The 25,329-nt window shown below is 39.1% G+C and overlaps 1 protein-coding gene across 1 annotated transcript; it reads left to right on the top strand.

Annotated features, from left to right (window-relative positions):
* Positions 1-107: 107 nt before the first annotated feature.
* Positions 108-23,501, top strand: LOC137294878 (lysocardiolipin acyltransferase 1-like). The gene is made up of 5 exons (XM_067826022.1): positions 108-471; positions 18,122-18,320; positions 19,205-19,317; positions 20,253-20,403; positions 21,833-23,501. Exons 1-5 carry the CDS (start codon positions 295-297, stop codon positions 22,306-22,308), a joined length of 1,116 nt encoding a protein of 371 aa, XP_067682123.1. The 5' UTR covers positions 108-294; the 3' UTR covers positions 22,309-23,501.
* The last annotated feature ends 1,828 nt before the right edge of the window (positions 23,502-25,329 follow it).

Here is a 25,329-nt window from a genome sequence, read left to right as displayed (position 1 = left end):
TGTATCACTTTATAACTGAACGCATTTCAACACAATATTTTTCTTATCGGCATCTTGCTTAATATTGCATGAGAAGGGGAGGTCACTCTTAATTCCTCGCCTGGTTTAAAAATCAATGGAGGGTTCGATGGCTGCATTGGCTACAAATATGATATGAATTATTAACTATTCACGGTTGTAAAACTGGTTTCAATAGCATCTATCGTATGTTTGGTGGCAGCATGACTTAACGTTCGTTCAAACTGACATCCATTTTCCGTTTGAATTGCGGTGGTGAATCGAGAAACAGCAACTATGCCAAGTGCGAAGAATCTAGCAGGAGGAATCGTCTTCACGACGGTCCTGTACTTTTCAAGCTTTTTTGGCTCCATAGTGCTTTTGATGCCGTTCCTTCCATTGATAATACTGAAGCCAAAATGGGCGAGGAATATTATGGATTTTTTCCTATATATGTGGTTCTCATTTGCAGTGGTAAGTTGGAGTTTTTCAGCATGTGCCTGTAAGTTCGTGATAATGCAGCATACAGTGATCCTCATACAAGTCATACTACTTGTATTGCTATGTTTGTGTCATTATTAGTCCACTGCTGCTGACGTAGTCATCTTGTATTTGTGCAGCTGGTAGGAGGACACATAAGTAAACTGACAACTGTCACTTTGTAATGGTTTGTCTTGTAAATATTGTGAATGCACAAAACTGCAAAGTCATGTTTCTATCATGTCTATTAGCACCACCCATGTGTAGGTATACCAAGGCATTATTCTACATTATCACATATCTCATCATAATCTATGTATCATGTCTTTATCCATGATTCATTTTTAACTGCTCCCCACCTCTTTCTCTTGCATAACTAAATGGGCATTGTACTATTCTGCTATTGTAAAAGGACTATCCAAATATTCCTTTTTAAAACAGTTTGACAAAGACTCAGTAAAGGTCTTTCTTATTATATCTAGGAATTGTGGGTTATATGTGTGTTTTAATCCCTAGTTCATGAGCCAAATGTGTTAAATGATGTCAGATCATTAGATGTACTGCAGTATGAGCATCTACGGTAAAGTACTAAAACTCCTGACTTTGAGCTTGTTACTTATTCTCTGAATATTGTGGAAAGGGTCAAATCATGGACAAGATATTTTTTGTTTGTGTTCGTTGCATCTTCTTTGATCACATTGGATAAACATCCTGGATGTGAACAGATGGAAGGCAGGAGGGTGAAACATGGCAAGGATACACTCAGCAAACATGACAAATTGTGTCTAAAAAGTTCCGACACATTTCTGATCCTTAACCACAAATATTTCCTTATCAACATACAAAGATCATGTTTTTGAACACACATCATTCTTATCATACACAGCTCTTGGTCATTTATGCATTGGTTCATTTTGAAATCTGAAATGCAGTGATTCAGGAAGTATTTTGTATGTGCATCATGTTACAATGTTACATCATCTCATCTCCACTAAAACTGCATCGAATGCACATAACATGATGAACTAGCTAAAGCTTTTGATGGGTGATCTAAGTCAAAGTATGATAGTGAGTGAGTGAGTTTAGTTTTACGCCGCACTCAGCAGTATTCCAGCTATATGGTGAAGGTCTGTAAATAATCGAGTTTGGACCAGACAATCCAGTGATCAACAACATGAGCATTGACCTGCGCAATTGGGAACCAATGACATGTGTCAACCAAGTCAGCGAGCCTGACCACCCGATCCCATTAGTCGCCTCTTACGACAAGCATAGTCTCAATGTATGATACTTGTCTGTAATTGACTTATAACTGATACTGGAGAAGTCAGTGTGGTATAGGTTTTGTATTTTGTGTACAAGGTGTGTAAGTGTAAACTTATGATCAGCAGAATTAAATATATATATATTAACATTATTATGTTGTATTCTGTGGTTTGGTATTAATGAATGTAGTGATATTATCCAAGATTATCCAAGTTGGTCCCATCACTTCTGAAACTAAACAAGATCTAATTATTATGAATGTCAACTAAAGCTACATGCAATTGTTTTCACCATGATCAGGATTCAAATGTTTAGATGGACTATAGGGCCTGTCAGTCACTGTTTGTTTAACACATTCAATCATGAAATTAAGAAATTATATGAAAAAAATGTACTGCAGTGAATGTAGGCAAAGCTGTTCATATGTGGCATGGTTGATATGTGAAAAGCAGTTTAGAAGTCTGATTACTAATGGCATGTCTTTCACACTATATTCCTAGTAAAAATTATTCCTTCTACAATAAGTATCAGTCTGGCCAGTCATTGCTAACAAGGATCACAACCTAACGACATACCTGGACTAGGCCAGACTGTACGGTTATTTACATGGCATGTTGCTACATAAATGTGGAAACAACAGTCTCAAGTGTACCCTGAAAATAATGTTATAAGTACTTATCCTAAGTAATTGTTTATCTGTCATAATTATTTCCTAAGCACCCCAACAGCCTAAGTCATACAAGAGGCTTTGCTGGGATTATGGCCTTGTTTTATTGGTCGTTATATGAGTTCACATAAGCATAAGCTGAAGTTTCATGAAAGCTGATCAGGTCAAATGAGAAACCTGTTCAGCATATTTTGATGGAATATGTACATTTGATAGTTAATTACTGTTGTAGTAATTATAGGATTTCAGCTCCACTGTGAAAGATGTCAAGGAAACAACAAAAGTCAGTCAGCCATACAACAATAACAGTCTGTTTGTGGTTGAATGTTCAACTGTCACAACCCAGTTCACCGTCACATGTAGCAATATTCAAACTTAAGGATGGCCTCTGTATCATGTATGTAATTGGGTCATGACCAGACAATCCAGTGACTGATGTGATGACCTTCAATCTGCACCAGCAGGGTACACTGACACTCCATCAACCAAGCCAGGAGCATGACCATCTGATGCAGTTAGCCCTGTATGACTAGAACTGGTTGAGACACCACTTACCTGGAAACCTGATGGTAGTACAGGACAGGCTGCTAGAGACACCACCTCACCCGGAAGCCTGATGGTAGCACTGGACAGGTTGCTGGAGATGTTACCTAACCCAGAAACATGATGGTTGGAGCCAGACAGGTTGCTGCAGAAGTTACCTAACTCAAAAGTCTGATGGTTGGAGCAGGACAGGTTGCTGGAGATGTTACCTAACCCAGAAGCCTGAAGGTTGGAGCAGGACAGGTTGCTGGAGATGTTACCTAACTCAGAAACATGATGGTTGGAGCCAGACAGGTTGCTGCAGAAGTTACCTAACTCAAAAGCCTGAAGGTTGGAGCAGGACAGGTTGCTGGAGATGTTACCTAACTCAGAAACATGATGGTTGGAGCCAGACAGGTTGCTGCAGAAGTTACCTAACTCAAAAGTCTGAAGGTTGGAGCAGGACAGGTTGCTGGAGATGTTACCTAACCCAGAAGCCTGAAGGTTGGAGCAGGACAGGTTGCTGGAGATGTTACCTAACTCAGAAACTTGATGGTTGGAGCCAGACAGGTTGCTGCAGAAGTTACCTAACTCAAAAGTCTGATGGTTGGAGCAGGACAGGTTGCTGGAGATGTTACCTAACCCAGAAGCCTGAAGGTTGGAGCAGGACAGGTTGCTGGAGATGTTACCTAACTCAGAAACATGATGGTTGGAGCCAGACAGGTTGCTGCAGAAGTTACCTAACTCAAAAGCCTGAAGGTTGGAGCAGGACAGGTTGCTGGAGATGTTACCTAACTCAGAAACATGATGGTTGGAGCCAGACAGGTTGCTGCAGAAGTTACCTAACTCAAAAGTCTGATGGTTGGAGCAGGACAGGTTGCTGGAGATGTTACCTAACCCAGAAGCCTGAAGGTTGGAGCCAGACAGGTTGCTGCAGAAGTTACCTAACTCAAAAGTCTGAAGGTTGGAGCAGGACAGGTTGCTGGAGATGTTACCTAACTCAGAAACATGATGGTTGGAGCCAGACAGGTTGCTGCAGAAGTTACCTAACTCAAAAGTCTGATGGTTGGAGCAGGACAGGTTGCTGGAGATGTTACCCATGCACGTGTATGGGGCTACTGCGTTGTGCACATGTATGTCATGCTTTGTGTTAAGGGATGGTAATAGAGGGAAATGATGGTGCATTCATAAGATGTCTGTCCTTGAAACATTTGTTAATGTTTACACTTCCTATCCAAATTGAAAGTTCATTATCCCCTGCTTTTTTAAGAGTATATTTTCCATCAAATGGATCATGATGTATGTTATTTTCATAATTCTAGTCATACCGCCAATGCACATTGAAAATATTTCATCAATGCCATTTCAGTATCAAGCATGCCAGGTATTATTTGTCAAGAGCCATCCACGTGAGAGAATTAAAATGGAATTCAAAATAAGTTCATTTTAACTAATCCTGCACTACTTACTTCCTTCACTCATTGCTTAAGGCCCGAAAAGCATGGCTTGCCAGATGATGTTAAAATACGTAGACGTGCAATCATTTCCTGGTCTCAGGTGCTACTTGTCTGCACATATGTCACCGGAAGGTGACATCAGCCACCTCAGATTATTGCTTTTTGTACGCCTTGCTAGACGTGTGCTTGCCAACTGATTGATTGTATCCTGCTTTGTGTTTGTAGTTAATAAATAGGGGTGGGTATTGCAGAGAATTTTCATATTGTGATATATTTCAATGCGAAGGGATATGTTGTGATATGTATTGCAATGTATATCAAGAAGTTTTTTTCAACCCCCAAAAATACTTAAAATCGAGTTAAGGATTTATAAAGCAAAAACACAACAAAATCACTTTGCTTGATTAAGCTTTATTGAAAACTTAGACAGAATAAAAATGTAAATACTACTTGGCACAAATGAAAAAGGAAAGGAACAGTTTAAGAAAAAACAAAGATTTCCGAGTGTTCCAAATTTTTTTCCTGATGGCATGTGAAATTGCAATAGGTGCCGCACTGATGGCTGAACCGGTTAATACCAGTAAACCTGTTACCGGTATATAGTGCAGCCCTGTGAATAAACTGACTTTGTGTGTATTTTTTTATTTTGTTTTGTTCTATTTTGCTCCACAGTTCCTCTACAAGAAGAGTGGGTATTATCTTTCACTTTGCCTTTTCTTGAATTAGTAGTTCTGCTCAGTGATGTCACGGTCGCGTCATCACTTAATCACTTCTCCATTACAACACTTCGCTGCATTTGTAGTCGTTATGCTTTATTTGGTTCAGGCTTACATCTTATACTGTAATAAGTGGTATATTTTATTATGTCTGTATTATGGTCTCTATTATTCACTTGTTGCGTCGGTCACCAGCGTCCAGGTAATGACTTTGCCAGCTTATGTCACCATGCGTTTCAGTGTCTGGCACTATGACGCTTGGCATTATGGTGCTTGGCGCTTCGGCTATCAGCATTCCATCACCTCATACGTTGTTGCTGATGTTATCAGCCTCTTGTGGAGCCTCTGCCTCCAGCTCCAGCGCCAACTACGACAACATGTCATTCCATTCACCTTTCTTGCAAAAGACTGTGCCCCAGACTATGAGGAAGATATGTTACCCGATCACCTCAGGTTTGATCAGGTGATTGCTGATTGTTAGTGAAGGCCCCTTCACTGGGATCTGATGTTGAAAAGTCGCTCACTATTTGGGATTTGCCTTCCTTAATGTTACCGACACATGAGGTGCTCAGGGACATTATATCTATACTGGAAGGGGATTTTGATTGAGATTTAAGTGGCAGACATTTCTAGGACTGTTAATGTCGATGCAAGATAACCAGCAGAAGAGGAGGTGAAATGCATCCCTTTCAGCATTTTCTTCAACCGCACATCCGTCAGGTAGTTGTTCATCAACGTTTCCATCTTACACATCAGTTACATCACTATCTTCTTTGGTGGACTCGCCCATCAAAAGTTTTAGGAAGAGTCTCTTTGGCAGAGCAGATACTGGATTACCAACTGTTCTTGGATGCCTCCATGCATTGATGGGGTGCTCATTTACACGATCAGTCGTTTTTCATTAAGTCATCAACAAAGTTGACACAATTTGAAGCTGGAGGCAGTGATCCTCGCTATCTTTACTGGGTGCATCGACTATGAGAAACATGTCTTCTGCTGGCCACAGACAACATGACAGAGGTGTGGTTCCTATTGAGACAATTGTCAACCTGATCACAGTTTCTCCTCGACCAGACATTCTGCCTGTTTCAACTAGTCGACGACCTACTCATTCTTTTGAGGGTTCAGCACATTCTGTGGTGCCAAAACATACTAGCAGACGCTCTATCGAGACCCTAAAGTTTTGCTCCCATGGAATGGATGCTACTCAAGGCCTTAACACTCGTGAGTCACGCACTGGGTTCTCCAAACAAAGATCTGTTTGCAACCAGTCAAAGTGATCAACTGCCGTTGTATGTGTCACTTGTTCCAGATCTAGCAGCTTTGGCAGTGGATGAGCTCAGCCTATGTTGGGAGAGGCTTCACATGTATGTGGTTCCGTCGCCAGTTCTCCTACCAAAATTTCTTGCAAAAGTCAAGGAGAGAAACATCCTCGTGCATCCTCACAGCCATCATCCTCATCCTCCTCCACATCAGTTCAATCTGCATGCATGGATCATTTACAGAAACCACTGAGTGCTAAAAGATTTTGGGCCAGAGTACCCAAAGCCATTGTGATGGCACAATGACAGTTTCATAACAACAAGTCATTAGAATACTTTTGTGTTACCAAGAAGCAGGGTCGGCTGAAGGTGTCTCTACAGTTCATAGCAGATTTTTCACTTTACAGACGTCTGAAGGGAGGCACAATTGCCTCCTATTTGGTGGCAAATAACTCAGTTTTAGCGGTTCCCACTGACAGACAAATTTACAAAATCCCAGAATCACAGGCCAAGGTTCGTTTGTTCAAGCTTTAAGACCAGAAGTTGAAGTTTCAACCACTCACATGGAATCTCAGCACTGGCTTAAACTAACTCCATGGTGCACCTTATGAACCACCTGAGAATGTTTCCCTTGCTGATTTGTCCAGGAAGACAGCTTTCCTTTTGTCACTTGCATATGCGACTGGAGTGAGTGAGCTTCATACCTTTAAGTTTAAACATTGTAGTCATGGTTCTGTACATTTGGGACTTTGTTGGGGTTTCATCGCTAAAAATCAGTTACCAGGACAACTGGATCATCATTTTACCATTCCCTTATTATCAGCTATTGTCAGCAATGATGACGATGCTGAGTTGTTATTGTGTCTGGATCTTGTCTTACATTCACCATGTTAACCGCACTTAAGGCGTCCATGGTACCCAGAAACAGTTATTTCTTCCCCAGCCTCAGGCGTCACAAGCAGATGTCAGCAAAAACACAATTGCCTTATGGTTAAGAACTGCCATTCTTCAGTCATATAACTATAAGACGGCTGGACTTGATCTCCCTACATATTCTTATCCACAAGATTCAAGCACTTTGACTGTGGTGCCTCACAGTAATTGTCCAGTGCTGTCCATAATGCAAGGTTGTTTCTGGAGGTCAGACACAGTCTTTGCCAGCCATTATTTGTGTGACACAGCTGTCACAGTCATTAGTGATGTACACAGCTTCAGTCCTTTGGTTTTGGCCCAGGTACTGACCATTACTAGAAGAAAGTGACCCTCCTTAGGATATGCTTGAGTTGGTTTCCTTGGACACAACAAGGTATGTCAGTTAAGGAGTAATACTTATGAATTCAAGTCCATGCTGCTCTTTACTACATTCCTAAAGCTTTGCACGCTTTAAAACTCTGTGTTTTTGTTTTTTTCTTATTTAAGACTCGGTCTTATTACCACTGCTTGATCATTACTCGCGGTCCGCTCTTCTGTTCCAGGTGCACTACTAACACTTACATCATGCACAGGATACACAGAGTGAGCTGGCTGCTGTTATATGAGAGGAGATCTCCTCAGTTGACATCTAAAAATGAAAATCTGAATATTTTTTATATTTGTATAAAATGGGTACCCAGTGGGATAACTCATGTGACTATTAGCATTCTAGTACCCTTACAGCTTGGATTATCTGCTGTAGTAATAATCAGATTGTGTCCTTTATGTGTCCTTTGTGTGTCCTTTGTGCACTTTGAGCATAATGTGAGGCGTAAAAAGGTATGTTATGAATATTCTTAATAAAATCATTATTATGTCATAGTGTGTCATGTTCATGACTTTTCCATACAGTGTGCAGTAGACTGAAATCAATGTACAGCAGACAGAAGAAGTAATTAAATGGATATGCCCAGCTGGTATATTTCGTGAACCTTTGTTTAAATATAGGACTGTTCCAGTATCATTTGTCACTATCAGACCTCTGTTCATATGTATCCGTCACATTTACCTACATGATTATTCTGTGTGGGTTTTAGTGCTGGTTACATAGCCAACATAAGTAATGTACAATAATTAACATACTAGGAGTTCATTGTTATACCCCTGAGTATTGAATTGGTAATGTACCTGTCGCATCACAAAATAAGAGTTATCAGCTTCATGATTTATTACAAATATAATTTACTGAAATACCATGACAGAAGGTGAGGTAAAAAACAAACATGTTTTCCCATAGTTATAAGATAGTTTTATGTGCCTGCTACTAGCGCTGTGTAACATACAGACAGCTTTTCAAACAGTGCTGGGTGCTAACTAAGAGTGATTACAGATTGGCATAGAGATTGATCAGCTTAATGGAATGGGTTGATTTATACAACATTTATAGTATGTTTTCATGCCATACTCAAAGTGGGACATTTTGCTGATTTCATTCATAATGCAGACAGATGTTACCACGCAGATTCCATGTATTTAGAAGCTGAGAGATCAATACACGTATTGTTCAATGATGCAGGGAAGTGTGTTACCAGGGTAATTCTGAGACTATTGATGGAGTGCAGTCATGGGGTTGGTTGATGATTTCTATTCAACATAATCCTGTCCATTGTCTGCACACTCTGCCACCAGTGCCGGAGTGCCTGATCCCGCTGGTGGAGAAAGCTTCCTCTTGGTCCATAAACCATCTTCTACAGCAGAAATTGCATCATCATCATCTGCCCAACAGTCGTTTCGTTGCTTTACAAGAAGTGGAATTATAACAGCACCAAATCAGATGACTAAGGAGGATATTCAATGAGTTCAAAAGTTCCCTTTAAGATTTGTTGTCATGACAACACCAGATTGATGCAGTTTGTAATATTTGATTAAACTGCAGTCTGTAAGCATATAAAATATTGTACTTGATATGAGTGTACATATTCATGTAATCAAATTTGTATGGGTGTTGTATTCCTTGCTATACATCCTTCGTAGTTAGGTCTAGATGTCTTCAGCCACCTCTGCCTGACTGTGGTGTAGTGGTTAGAAAGTCCCCCTCACAGCGGAAGGTCACAGGGTCAATTCCCAGCTGTGTTATATGATAGGCCATTACGATATGGTAGTTGTTGGTCCCTGACTGGGTGCCTGGCATGAATTGGTGAAACAAGGATTAGTCAACTTTGAATCAGCATAATGTGTCAAAGCAGAGTGTTCATGCTTAACTATGGGATGGTACCTCAGTGAGCTAGCACTATATTAGTATTACCAGTTTACGTCTGGGCTAGTACACATACACATGCATGCATATCATCATATAAGTATATACTATATGTGACCATTCATAATTTATGACTATGGGGTGATGATGATTTTTGTGGTGAAGCATGTACAATGTGAATAGACCCCTACCCTGCTAAAATCTGTGTAAAAAGTGACTCCACACCCCTGCATGTCATGTACGTTGTCAGTGACACGTTTGTGCATGGTTCATGTCCCCCAGAATCAACAGGAGTTTTTGTGATCCCAATTACGCCCAGGTCCATGTGCCTTGGACTCAGCAGTGGTTTGTGTGCTCCCAAATTAGACCTGGTCCATGTTCCCCAGACTCTACCATGATAATGGCGATCTATAGCCCATGTTTTATATAATATTGTCCTAATTAATTGCAATGTTTTAGCTTTCATTGTGAGTTTTATGTTCATATCTGTGATGACTGGTTTTTACATTTTCAGTTTTAGTATTAGTATAAATTAAATTGTTCTCATCACAATGTGGCAGTAAATTCCAACTCCTTCACTCTCACACTCAACCCTGATAAGTGATTCTGACTTAAGGTCTTTGTGCAGCAAACCTTATGCATAGTACATAGCACAGAACTGAAGTGACAAATCATTTGAAGTTAAGCAAAAGAGATATCAAAGAGTCTTTGGATGGGTGACCATTTCTATCAGCGTGACTTTTGAGGTTTTCTAAGACCTGTCTGTAGGCAGATCCAGAAGTGGGAGGTGTCAAGATCACAGATGATTTCGTTTATATAATTAGTTTATGGTACTGTAAATAGATGTAGTATGGTATTGTTAGAGTGTGTTATATATTGTTGGGAGTTGTTGTTAGATTATGTTCGGTAATACTATGGGAACAGGGTTATGTTCAGGGAAGCGTGACCAGGTATGGCCAGAGAGCTGGGGTGTTAATTTGTAAACAATAGAGAGGTGTTGAGTAGCTTGGGTATGGGAGGTCAATATAAATAGTGAGGAAGGGTAGTAATCTGCACAGTCAGCCAGAATCACCACTGTGTTCACCTGTATGGGTTCAACTTTTGTATGGGATTGCATCTCACGCTGGCTGGCGTAAGTTTTTATTATCATTATTACTTTTGTATTTATTGATTGAGTAGATGTAGCAAGAAATTGTTTTACTGATGTAGTATTTCTAGATATATGTGCATATTGTAACACTATATAGCCACAAAGCCATTCAAAATTTGAATGTTATCGTTCCACAAAAACTGTTCCACTTTCAAATATGTAAATCGGAGTAAAGTACATGCATAAAGTATAAGACATTGACACATGTCTTACTGAGTAACTGTAGTTACTTATATTGTATTGTAGTGTCCCGGAACTGGCCGGTTATCCTTAAAGTAAGGAGAGGGGTATTATCTCCGCCTGTAAGGAGACAGACAAGAGTCTTCCCTGTTGTACAAGGAGCATGTATCTCCTAGTAATGTGAGATGTGGATGGCACAGCCATCAACCATTACACAGGCCCCTTAAACTCCGTGAGGGAAACCATCGCCTGGGTGTGAGGGATACCACACAAATACCATGACGTCACCAAGTGGAACCAAAGTGCACTGACATTCTGATTACATTGTAAAGAGAAAGTGTTCTCTCTGAGTGGCTAATTCCTTTATTGTTATTTAGTTCAATTGTTTAGTTTCTGATTGGGATTATATGTAATCATTATCTATATTAGTGAGGGTATTAGGATTTTAGTGTAGTTAGTAGTAGTAGTAGTATTATTAGAACTTTAGCAATATAAGTGGTAGACAGAACTGTATATGTAGCTAGGTTAGGTAATTAGATTAGTTAGTTGTATTTGCACCTGTAGAATTAGTTTAGTATAGGTATTGGGGTTACTTATATCTTAAGGGGAGGAATAAAGTTTTGCAAAACAAACTATTCTTCTGTTGTGGTTACTTTGGTATGTGACATTTTGGTGGCAGCGGTGGGATAATTAGATTATTTGTCACTATCAAAGGGAACCCTAGTTGTGTTCTGTAGCGCATTTGATGTAGCGTTGTTGATTGTATATCGCTGCAGAATCTTTGTGTCCATAAAGAAGGGTTAGAACATACGGCACCACTTCTGCGTCCTTGAGTGTATGATTTGGAATTCAAGGGTGGAGGGTGTATTGTGGTTATTGGTCAGTTAAGGCCATTGGTTCGTCGTGAACATTTTGAACATTGGGATATATGGGAAATCACCTCCGGTTTTATTCTTGGTAGGATCCCTATTTATTCCAGACAGTTTGACTTTTTGTGTACCCTGCTTTGCCCTCATACAGACAATTATGGACATTGACAAACTTATCAAACTGGGTCAGAGTTTAGGGTATGAGAAAGATGATTTGAGAGTGTTTGTGAAAGAGCAAATGGAGTTGGAGAATGAGAAAGAAAAGGACAGGCTCGAACGGGAGGAAAGAGCTAGGGAGCGGGAGATTAAAAAGTTAGAACTGGAGGAAAGAAAGGAGAAAGAAAGGTTAGAATGGGAACGAGAGAGAGAACGATTAGAATTGGAGAAAGAAAAGTGTAAAATACAGTCAAATGAAAGAATAGAACTAGCCAAGTTAGAAAAGAGTGCGGCAGGAAATCAAGAAGGGCAGGTAGGAGAGAATAGATCGGCAGCCATTCCCAAGATGCCTAAAATGCCTCCATTTGACGACCACAATGACAATATTGATGCATATCTGCAAAGGTTTGAACGTGTAGCTACAGCGCAAGGCTGGGACCCGTCCCATTGGGCAGCTTACCTGTGTACTCTGCTGAAAGGTAAGGCTTTAGAAGTATACTCCCGGTTAAATGCCTTTGAGGCTGAAAATTACAATGCAGTTAAAACTGCATTACTTAAACGCTATGAAATGACTGAGGATGGATTCCATCAGAAATTTAGGACTGCTAAAACTGAAACAGGTGAGATTTTCACACAATTTGTAGTTAGAATTGAGAACTATTTCAACAGATGGATTGAACTAAGTGGTACACAAAAGACGTTCGAAGGTGTGAGAGATTTGCTGCTGCGTGAACAGATTTTGAATGTGACTGGAAGGGATCTGGGTATATTCTTGAGAGAGAGAAAGCCAAAAGACGCGATGGAAATGGCTAGACTAGCAGAGCAATTTATAGAAGCTAGAGGTACGAGTCATGGAAGATACAATAGACCAGTTATTCCAGGTCAAACTGACAAGCAGGTTTCCAAAGGGAAAATAGTCGAGGGTAGCGCATCAGGTAAACATGGTACTTGTTCCAAACAATTTGTTCCTATTAAGGAAAGGACATGTTACAACTGCAATCAAACTGGGCATTTGGCAGCACAGTGCAAGAAACCCAAGTTTAAAGTGGCAAGTATCCAGGTGAGTGAAGACAACACAAACATGTCTCTAATACATCCAGATAACACAAAAGTAGAGCCCTGCATACATGAAGTTCTAGATGGTGATGCAGCAACTTCAGAGGAGGTTACTAAAGCAGATGTAGCCTCAGGGAGTGTGCTTACCAAAGATCACCGCATGCCATTTTATCAGGGAAAGGTAAACGACACTCCAGTAGATGTGCTTAGAGACACGGGATGTAACGGTGTAATAGTGAGGAGGTCAATGGTAAAAGATGCATGTTTGACTTCAGAAACACAATCTTGTAAATTAGCAGATAGCAGGATCTTGACACTTCCGGTAGCATGGATTACTGTAAATACGCCCTTTTACACGGGTATGGTGAGAGCAGCATGTATGGACACACCAATCTGTGACTTAATATTAGGCAATATTCCCGGAGTTAGAGAGCCAGGAGATCCAGACTTGATGTGGGATAAGCAGGACATTAAAACAGTAGGTGCTGTAGAGACAAGGAGCCAGAGAAGAGTACGCCAAGTAGGCATGGAACCCTTGAAGACATTGGAACCTGTTGGGTTGACACTGAGTCGAGGTGAGTTCGTATCCCTACAACATCAGGATTCAAGTCTGAACAAAATAAGAAAATTAGTGGAAGAAGGTAAGATTAGGGAGACCCGACATAGTACTTCCTCTTACTTTGTGGAGAATGATATGCTGTATAGGAAGCATACTTCCAATAAAATGGACAATGGTAAACAAGTTGTACAGGCAGTAGTACCGGTTGGATTGCGCACACAGGTAATGAAGGTATGTCATGAAGCACTGATGGGTGGACATCTTGGAATCAAGAAGACTCTAGATAGGGTAATCTCACAGTTTTATTGGCCAGGAGTAATTGGTGATGTCAGAAGACATGTTCAGTCTTGTGATATTTGTCAACGTACCATGCCGAAGGGAAAGGTAAGGAAAATACCACTGGGACAAATGCCATTAATTGAAGTGCCATTTGAGAGGGTAGCTGTTGATTTGATTGGTCCATTGTATCCTGTCACAGACAAGGGTAATAGGTATATACTGACGGTGGTTGATTATGCAACACGATACCCAGAAGCAGTAGCTTTACCCAGAGTAGAGACGGAATATGTTGCCGAAGCTCTGTTCGAGATATTCAGTAGGGTTGGTATCCCCAAGGAGATATTAACAGACATGGGAGCCCAGTTCACGTCAGGCGTGATGAAGGAGGTAAGTAGACTATTGTCCATACATCAGCTTACTACTTCCCCTTATCATCCAATGTGCAATGGCCTAGTAGAGAAGTTCAATGGAACCTTGAAGACGATGCTGAAACGGATGTGTGCAGAACGACCAAATGACTGGGACAGGTATGTACCTGCTTTGTTATTTGCTTACCGAGAGGTACCTCAAGAGAGTTTGGGTTTTGCCCCATTTGAACTCTTATATGGACGCACTGTGAGAGGACCAGTACAGATTCTGAGGGAAATCTGGACAAGAGATATACCAAATCCAGAGGTAAGAACCACATATGAGTATGTGCTAGATCTTCAAAACCGTCTTGAGGAGACTATTCACGTAGCACAGCAAGAACTTCAAAAGAAAGCATGTAAATACAAAAAGTTCTTTGATGTGAAGTCCAAGCCAAGAAAAATGAAGGTTGGTGATAAAGTATTAATTCTGTTGCCCACTGATTCAAACAAACTGTTGCTGCAGTGGAAAGGGCCATATGAAATACTGGATACCTTTGGCATTGGCAATTACAGAATACAGGTTGGTAACAAGATTAAAACCTATCATGCCAATCTACTGAAAAGGTACATTGAGAGAGAGGAGGTCAAGGACACAGCTGTATGTGACGTCAGCATAGCTCAACTTGTGCATGTCAGTGCTGGTCTGGTGGATGTCAAGGCTGAAGAGGTGAGTATGTTAGACATAGCTTCACCTTCTTTAGTTTCTAAGGAAACGTATCAGGATGTAGACATTTCTGAAGATTTGACAGAGGAGCAACAAAATGAGGTGAAGGAGCTCATAAGTGAATTCAAAGATGTACTGAGTGATTTACCAGGGAAGGTAGATTGTATGGAATATAAGATCAAGCTGACATGTAATGAGCCTATACGATCCAAGCCCTATCCACTTCCTCATCATATGAGAGATGTTGTAGCTAAGGAGATACAGCTAATGTTAGACATGGGGGTGATAGAACCTTCTCAGTCACCATATGCATCCCCCATTGTACTTGTGAAGAAGCCTGACTCGACTTACAGATTTTGTACCGATTTTCGCAAACTGAATCAGGTGACCGTATTTGATGCCGAACCAATTCCATTAGCTGATTCCATCTTTGCACGGTTACGGAACTGTAAATATCTTACCAAAATTGATGTAAGCAAAGCATATTGGCAGATTCCAATGGAAGAGAGTAGCAAAGAACTGACAGCATTTATAACTCCTGATGGATTATACCAATGGAAGGTGATGCCATTTGGAGTAGTTAATGCACCTGCAGTATTTTCCCGACTGATGAGACAAGTATTGCACAACATACCAAATACAGACAACTTCATAGACGACATCATAGAAGGAACTGAGAACTGGTCACACCACATGGTAAGTCTGAGAGCAATATTTACGAGGTTAAGACAATTCCATCTTACAGCTCGACCTTCAAAGGTAAAAGTGGGATATAAACATCTGGACTTTTTAGGGCACAAGGTGGGTAGTGGTCTAATTCGACCAGAAGGTAAGAATGTAGAAAAGATCCTAAATGTGGAGCGACCTCAAACCAAGAAACAAGTGAGAGCGTTGTTGGGACTGACCGGGTACTACCGGAAATTTATCCCAAACTATGCAGCCATAGCAGTTCCGCTAACTGATCTCACAAAGAAAGGAAAGCCAAACAAGGTAATATGGACAGAAAGCCAGGAATTAGCTTTCACTACGTTAAGAACCCATATGTCAAGTTTTCCTATCTTGAAACTGCCCGACTTGAAGAAACCATTCTTGGTAAGAACAGACGCTTCTGACGTTGGAATCGGAGCTGTACTGCTACAAGAACAGGAAGGTGAGCGATTTCCAATATTGTTTGTGAGTCGGAAGTTAGTAGATCGTGAGAGAGCGTATTCTACAATAGAAAAAGAGTGTTTGGCTATTGTGTGGGCAATACAGAAGTTAGAAAGATATCTGTATGGGAGAGAATTTATTTTGGAGACTGACCATCAGCCCTTAATATGGATGACCAAGGCAAAAATGACCAATGGACGAGTGATGAGGTGGGCCCTGACTTTGCAACCCTACAGATTTCTAATTCGTGCAATCAAAGGAAGTGAGAATGTTGGGGCTGATCTCTTGAGCCGGTGTTCACCCTAGTCATACTATGTGTATGGTAGTGTGTAAATAATGTACTCTCTGCATATCCAGATTATTTGTCAGCAGTTATTTCTTATGTATTACTGTGCTATTGTACATTTAGACAATTGTGTTTTATGATATTTATGCATTAAAACAAACTTAAATGTGATCTTGAGTGTAATATATAATTGTACTTGTGTACAATTACTTGAAGAGGGGAGTGATGTCAAGATCACAGATGATTTCGTTTATATAATTAGTTTATGGTACTGTAAATAGATGTAGTATGGTATTGTTAGAGTGTGTTATATATTGTTGGGAGTTGTTGTTAGATTATGTTCGGTAATACTATGGGAACAGGGTTATGTTCAGGGAAGCGTGACCAGGTATGGCCAGAGAGCTGGGGTGTTAATTTGTAAACAATAGAGAGGTGTTGAGTAGCTTGGGTATGGGAGGTCAATATAAATAGTGAGGAAGGGTAGTAATCTGCACAGTCAGCCAGAATCACCACTGTGTTCACCTGTATGGGTTCAACTTTTGTATGGGATTGCATCTCACGCTGGCTGGCGTAAGTTTTTATTATCATTATTACTTTTGTATTTATTGATTGAGTAGATGTAGCAAGAAATTGTTTTACTGATGTAGTATTTCTAGATATATGTGCATATTGTAACACTATATAGCCACAAAGCCATTCAAAATTTGAATGTTATCGTTCCACAAAAACTGTTCCACTTTCAAATATGTAAATCGGAGTAAAGTACATGCATAAAGTATAAGACATTGACACATGTCTTACTGAGTAACTGTAGTTACTTATATTGTATTGTAGTGTCCCGGAACTGGCCGGTTATCCTTAAAGTAAGGAGAGGGGTATTATCTCCGCCTGTAAGGAGACAGACAAGAGTCTTCCCTGTTGTACAAGGAGCATGTATCTCCTAGTAATGTGAGATGTGGATGGCACAGCCATCAACCATTACACAGGCCCCTTAAACTCCGTGAGGGAAACCATCGCCTGGGTGTGAGGGATACCACACAAATACCATGACGTCACCAAGTGGAACCAAAGTGCACTGACATTCTGATTACATTGTAAAGAGAAAGTGTTCTCTCTGAGTGGCTAATTCCTTTATTGTTATTTAGTTCAATTGTTTAGTTTCTGATTGGGATTATATGTAATCATTATCTATATTAGTGAGGGTATTAGGATTTTAGTGTAGTTAGTAGTAGTAGTAGTATTATTAGAACTTTAGCAATATAAGTGGTAGACAGAACTGTATATGTAGCTAGGTTAGGTAATTAGATTAGTTAGTTGTATTTGCACCTGTAGAATTAGTTTAGTATAGGTATTGGGGTTACTTATATCTTAAGGGGAGGAATAAAGTTTTGCAAAACAAACTATTCTTCTGTTGTGGTTACTTTGGTATGTGACAGGAGGACACACACACACACACCTGCTGTCCGACATGACAATGTGGTTTCACCCAAGGCAATAAGTGTAAGCTTATAAATTGCCTCTGTTCACCCACCAGTGAATAGGTATAACCTCCTGGCTTCACTGCGTAATGTGTTGGCCTTGCACCAGTGCCTGGAAATAGGAACCGTATTAACAGCCATTGTTACTATTACTATTCATTCTTATTGATATTTAGATGTTGACAGTATGGGTATGTAGTTTCTAACGAGCATTCCTCATTGTTTTAGAATCTTAAGTTTCCTTTGAGCTGATAGAAAAGTCAAGTTTTCCTTGAGCTGATAGAAAAGTCATTTACTGATAGTCATTTACAAGAAATGGGCCTGAACACCATTTGTCCGTCTTCTCCAGGCCTTGTATGAGTTGATGCTGGGTGTGAAGGTCAAGATCCAAGGCAGACCTTCCAAGCCAACAGACAGCGTCCTGATATTGATGAACCATCGTACACGACTTGACTGGCTATTTCTCATGTCCTACCAGCTCCGTTGTGGCTCCCTCATGCACTACAAGATCTCACTGAAGGACCAGCTGAAGTTTGTCCCTGGACCAGGTAGGTTCCTGTAACCATAGTAGCAGCCTTATGCATGGATTACACATCCTTCTACCATGGTTTGGAAGAATACTTATATATAATTGATAATCAGAGATTTCAAATCAGTTAGACTTAACTAATACTTGTGATTTCACGATATCTAGCTTGGCAGACACATTATCTGTTGATTATCACATCATATTTCAATTAGAGATTTTATGCAAAAGTGCAAATGTGAAGTGAAATAATTTTAAGAGAGAATTTCTAATAATCATAGCTACTTAAATAAAGATGTTCCTGTCTGGGAGACATAAATAATGTGTCCCACATGACAGCATAGTATGTAATAATGGTAATTATGTCATTTCATCTGTTTCTCAGATCAAGCAACTCATAGTCCAGCTACTGGAAGTAATTATTCCCTATTGGGTTAAACAAAATTATGTTCCAACAATTGCATTTCACCTCTTCCCCACACTGGGATATGTTGAAGCAACTTTGTGTCCATGAATATGTCATGATTGATGTCTTATGTTCCTGTGGATAGGCAATTAAACATCTGGAGTTCTGGTATTGAAGTGTCTTGATGCCCATTAAAATGTACCCCAGTTGTTGTGTTGGCTGGTTTGTTGTTTAAAGCCGCACCCAGCAATATTTCTGCTATATGGCTGCAGTCAGACAATCCAGTGATCAACAGGATTAGTCGTCTCTTACAACAAGCATGAGTTTCTGAAGATCAATTCTGATCCAGATTTTCAGAGGTCCCACAGTTATTTTATCTCTTCATCAGACTCACCAGTTAGGACTGGTGTTATGTGTTTCGAGTGGGTGTATGTTTTTCTTCTTTAAGGTACTGTCTGGTAAAATATGTAACCATCAATGCCACATGATGTATTCCTCAGGATGGGCGATGCAGTGTGCAGCATTCTTGTTCCTACGGCGACGATGGGAGGCAGACCAGCCAGTTCTAACAGCTGCACTGAGATACTTCCACAAGGTTGACTACAGGTTGCAGGTAAAAACATTCAACCATGTTGCATTATGTAAATTCTCTACAATATTATGGACCAGTGAGTTAAAACATAAGAAGCGTTCACAGCCTAGTGTGAAGGAGATACCATTGGTATAGCTTGGTGTGTTGTGACAGTGTATGAAATAGGCCCATTCAACCACCAAAGATGGGCTAGATTTCTGACAGATGATCTGAATTTATAGCTAGCCAGCCTGATGTTTGGCAAAAACTGTAGATAGCATGTTACAAACATCCGAGTAAATTCACAAGCTTCAAGCACTAAAACAGCAACTCCTATCAATGCGCGGCATTATGCAGTAAGGACCTTAAATTGTTCATTTTAACTTAAAACTGGCTTATTTTCTTTGAATTGTCTGGTCTGGTTAATTCCAGTGTGGGCTACTAAGATTTTGAAGTTACCTCCCTTGATGTCCGGGCTTTTGGCTAATTAATACTCTGGTAATGACTGACATTGTCCAGCATAAAAACCTACTTGCTCCATATGCAATACTAATTTGGAAGAAAATAGAAAAAGAATTATGTTCATAGTTTAAGTTATATTCATAATGACGTATCACACTTATAGATCAAGAATTGTGTCCATATTTTAAGTTATATTCATAATGACGTATCACACTTGATCAAGAATTGTGTTCATAGTGAAGTATCATGCTTATGGCTCTATGAGTTTAAAATAAATCAGCACAAGAACATAGAAAAGTTTATAAAGGTATTATGTTTGTAGGAAAGAGTGATATTGATATTGGTTCTGATACAATTTGAGTTCAGTGTATAAGCATATTAGCCCTGGATAATTCATTGTCGGTTGCAGTATGAACTGAGGTCTTCCTTTCCCAAAATATTTTAATTATATGATCAAGACAATGGTTATCTGAAGAGAATAAAACACACTAAAAAAAATATTTGTTCTTTTGCAGTTTCTGTTGTTTCCTGAGGGTACTGACTTCACTGCCAATACTTTGTCAAAGAGTGACAAGTTTGCAGAAAAGAATGGCTTCCCCAAGTATAGATATGTCCTCCATCCACGAACAACCGGCTTTGTGTTTCTTGTGCAGCAAATGAAGGAAGGTTTGTATGCATAGCTTTGATGTACCTATGTACTGAATATAATGACCCTCATCTTTTCATGAATCAGTCCAACATCAAAATGGAAGACAAAGGACAATTCTCTTCCAAGCCAGATGTACACTGTTACGCAACACTTAATTCATAGAGGAAGAGGAGGAAGAGCCCATGCTGATTGTTCAGGATGACTGTCTGAGGTTTCTTATTGTCAGGAATATCTCACAGAGCTCCAGATAAGGCACATATTTCTGTACTTTATTCAATGAAAAAACGTTTACTCAATTACTAATCTGGGAGTACAAATAATGCACAAGAATCACTTAAAACCTAATAGGTCTATAATACATTGCATACATTTCCCAGTTAATTAAACTGGTTTGCGTATGATTACATCTGGCACCCAAACTCTACAACAGCATTAGCTAATGGTAGGCGATGCCTATATATACATATAGTATTATAACCATAGCCACTTTCCCGGGTTTACTCTAATAGTCACGTAATTTCCATGTTGAGTATTTATAAATGGCTGTCAAATGTAAGGCAATATGACAATTGCTAAACACTTTTAGTCTATAGAGATGCATTTATTTTTATGTAGTTAGAAGAGTTCAGTACCCAATAAGGATAAGAAACTTTGTGTTAAAGTACTCAATTCCTTTAACTAGTGGGAGAATACAAAATGTTAATTACTCCTAAAAAAAAGCATTTACTCATACATAAACAGGCACAGGAGTAAATACCCAATTGCTTGAAATCTGGAGTGCTGTCTCAGTTTATCATCTCTACAAAATTGCCATGGAATTCTGAATTAAAACTGAGAAAGGCTTGTTTCACAGTACTGTGTCAAAATAATTGTATAAAGCATACTATGGTCTAGTATTGATGAAAGGTGTAAAGTAAAGTGTTGCTGTTCCTTGCTGTGATGATGACCAGTTTTGTAGATGTTAAAGGTATCCTAATTGGTTATTAGAATGTTGGATATTGTTGGGGATACAGGTACATGTAACCAGATGTACTGTACTTACCAGATGTACTACATACCCTTGAAGATCAGAGTTAGAATTGATCTTCAGTAATTCATGCTTGTAGTGAAACAGGATTGGGTGGTCAGGCTAGGTTGACACATATTGTATCCCGATTGTGTGGATCGATGCTCATGCAGTTGATCACTGGACTGTCTGGTCCAGACTTGATTATTTACAGACTTCACCATCTAACTGTTATATTACTGAGTGCAGCATTAAACAACAAGCCAAACATATGCCCAAGACAGTGTGTGCCTACAATCTGGCCTGTGTTCCCCAGATCCAACCAGGGTTACTCTATCCTCATATGAAATGTTAACTCATTCAGTCAACAATTTTTGTTAGAGTTTCATTGACTATGTTTAAAGAATTTATAACCTTACAGTATTTTCTTACTTTTTCAGAAAAACTTCTAGATTCTGTTCTCAACGTCAGTATCGGATATCCCAAAACAATGCCCATTGGAGAATTTGACGTATTTTCGGGGAATTTCCCTGAAGAAATACATTTCCATGTTAATTCCACACCAGTTGTTGATTTCCCTACCTCATCTGATGACCTTGTCAACTGGTGTCAAAATCGGTGGTCAGAAAAAGAACAACAACTTTGCTTATATTATGAAAAAAGAGAGTTCTCTCCCTTTGAGAACCAAGCAAAAGATATGATCTATGACATAGTTGAAACTGTCAGTGAAGAGTCTGTTAGAAAATACCTTTATAAAGTGATTGCATTCTGGTCTGTTTTCATTCTCCTAGTGTTTTACTCCCTGTATGCAGTGTCACTGTTTCGATGGTATTCACTTTTCAGCATAATTGCGTTTACTGTTTTGGAAAGGAAGTATGGTGGTTTGGACACCATTCAGTTTTTATATGATTTTTGATGACTCTACAGCATGTATTTGATACGCTACTTCACAATCATAAAAGCTATTCAAGTTATTTGTTAATACAGAAATGAAATCTGTATGTACATTTGTATGTGTATGTATGCTGTCATGGCATCAATCAATTACATGTGATACGATTCTGTTTTCTGTAAAACCTTCTTTTGTATGCAATGTTTGCACTATCAAGAAAAGATGAAATTGGATTTCTAGTGTACCAACTATTGAATTTCAGTATCTGGCTAAGTCAACCAGTCACTTTGTGTTTTGATATATATTTGGTATCTTCATGGCCATATTTCTGTAACGTAACATATTATGCAGTAGAATAACCAGTAACTACAAAGTAATTAAATGATTAAATAACATGTAAGTAATGTGATTATGATGTAACACTGTTACAGAGTAATATCAATATGATGTAACATCACTATAAAGTGGCATTGTTATTGATGTTGCATGTGAATCTTCCAAACAATATTTCATTGCTTGGAATTGTTTCACGCATTTAGCCTCGTGAATGTTTATTTTGCTAACTGAAAAAAGTGTAGAGATAATGTAAATGTCCAGTTGGTGTTCATGAATCATGGAAAAATATGAAATGAGTTTGTTGGTTTTGTTTCCTGTTTGTATCTATCATGAAAACGAAACTAGTTTCTGGTCATCAACTAGTTTTTTTATGACCATATTTAGTAGAACTCACACAGGTATGCATGATGTGGATTGATGTGGACAAATGTATGTCTTGAACTTTCAGGAGCCTTTTTCTTACGGCTACTTAGATAGATCAGTGTGTGTGAGACGTCTCGAGTGCAATATAGAAGAAAAGTGTGTATCAGTGATTTGCATGAAAAGGAGTGTACATGTTTTTATTGGTATTTTGTTAGAAATAAGATTTTATGAGTAAGCACTAATGTTTTGCCCAATTAGAATGCCTAAGCCAAATGTGGGACTAGTCAGTGTTTTTATCATTATTGATTAGATGTGTGTTACCCAAAACCAGTTAATGGTGGATTAACTAAAGAAAACTGTGAGTCTGAAACAATGCTTTAAACATCGCAACAGGATCACAGGTTCATTTGCATGAAAGTGACAAATCCTTTGTGTATTTGAGATATACAGCTGTGAACAACCTAACTATAAGGAAAGATATATCTACTTGCACCAGTGATTTCAAGAACAACAAAAAAGGAAAGGTGAAGTTTCAAACATTGATTTCAAACCACTTCCTTTTTTAAAACTGTGAAAGTATCTGATAGAAAGCTACAGCCTAGTAGGTGTATTGAGCCTGTACCAGTTAAACAGTGCTGGTAATGGTATTGTAGTGACCTGTAGTGAATTACACAAAAGTTTGAGTGGAGATGTCTTCGATCTCATCCAGTGATGTTGTCACACAGAAGGCCAGGGTACAGGTTGTGAGCAGTATTGCTGTACAAGGTGTTAAACTTACTCTCATGCCAACTTCACCTGCAGCAGTGTTCGCTGACGTATATTTTATTCTGAATTGAACATGTTCATCTTTGCATGATGAACCAAATGTCCAGTGGGATAATCTTAGTTTATGAAATAAGCCAAATCCCCAGCCAGACATCAGGACTGGTAATGCTGACACAGACAAGCTATTGTGAATTTACTCTGATGTATGGAACATCTAATTTTTTTACCAAACTGTTGGACTGCCTAGCTGTAAATTTAGACCATTCATCAGAAATCTGTCACCGTCTTTGGTGATTGGACAGGCCTTATTTCATACACAGATAATCTCTACTTTTTCAAAAGTGAATATTTAAGAGTAGTATCATAGTTTATCTTTGTTTACATCCTTTATAACTGATGGGTAAAGCTTTGAACAAATCAGAATATTTCAAGATATAGATGTGTGCTGATTTTGCTAATTAAGACAGAAGTTGTAATTTAGATATTTCCCCTAGCAATTAGTCATAACGTTCCATTTGTAACATTGTGATATTGTTGTGCCATCCAGTGAAGTAACTATGGTTACAATGCTGTGATAAGCTGTTATAGAAAGGCATACTACCACAAGACAGGAGCAACAATATATAGATAAAGTCCTATATACGAGTTCTGGAAACACTTCCTCTCTCAATGTAATGGTAGGTGATGGGTACAGTGGTTGTTCACCCAAGTCGAAATGTTGCCACCTGACTAACTTGATTCATTTGATGTGATTCTGTTTCTATATTTAACCTCCTCTCCCTCTTTCCCTCTGTCTCTGCCCTTCATACACTCTCCCAACTTTCTCTCACACTCTTTCCTTCCCCTTTCTCACTTTCATTGGTAAGACAAATCATTACATTATAATGAATATATATTATGCAGGGATGAGAATTTTCCCCGAATCCGGCTGAATTCTGTGTATTTGATCATGCTGGTTTCATTCATGACATATGTTGTATCGTTTCAGTTAACGCGACTACCAAAGATACTAAGCTCATTTACCTGTTTTTTCACTCATACCCATTCTCATCCCAGATTATGTGAATGTAAAACCAGAAATGGAGAGATGAAATTTGTATAACAGCAGATGTTCATCAATCATGTTGTACAAGAAAATGGTGTTAACCCCTTCAGTAAGTCACAGTACTGTTTACAATTTTCAGGATTTTCAATATTTCTGTACTATATTAAAAATTGACTATAACATTATCTGATGTTTTTATGAATTGGCATGTGTTCATTGCTTCAGAGAGTGAAAAGAAGTGGGACAGCAAACTGAAATATTTTAGATATAACTTTTGAAAAAGAGTGGCAATATCTGGTCAGTGGTCAGTACGCATCTGTTGATATATTTATCTAAACACATCCAGGAGACCAGTAAGCATGGTGCACGGCACCAAAATGTTGTGTACTGACAGAATTCCCAGAACTCAATGTAGTGATGATTTCTTACCAAGAGTGTACTGACCCTGTCCCACACTACGATGTTGCCTTGCAGACAAGAGGTTTTCTCAGTGTTTATGTCTGTTTATGCTACACACAATGATATTAATACCATGA

Source organism: Haliotis asinina, chromosome 8 (assembly GCF_037392515.1).
Source record: "Haliotis asinina isolate JCU_RB_2024 chromosome 8, JCU_Hal_asi_v2, whole genome shotgun sequence".
Taxonomy (NCBI): Eukaryota; Metazoa; Mollusca; class Gastropoda; order Lepetellida; family Haliotidae; genus Haliotis; species Haliotis asinina.
The sequence above is the reverse complement of the archived record's forward strand: the minus strand, read 5'-3'. Positions and strand labels throughout refer to the sequence as shown.

Coding starts and splice junctions, on each gene's coding strand:
- LOC137294878 (XM_067826022.1), top strand. CDS start 295: ATGCCAAGTGCGAAGAATCTAGCAGGAGGAATCGTCTTCACGACGGTC. Junction 472..18,121: donor TGTGGTTCTCATTTGCAGTG/GTAAGTTGGAGT, acceptor CGTCTTCTCCAG/GCCTTGTATGAGTTGATGCT. Junction 20,404..21,832: donor TGTGCAGCAAATGAAGGAAG/GTTTGTATGCAT, acceptor TTACTTTTTCAG/AAAAACTTCTAGATTCTGTT.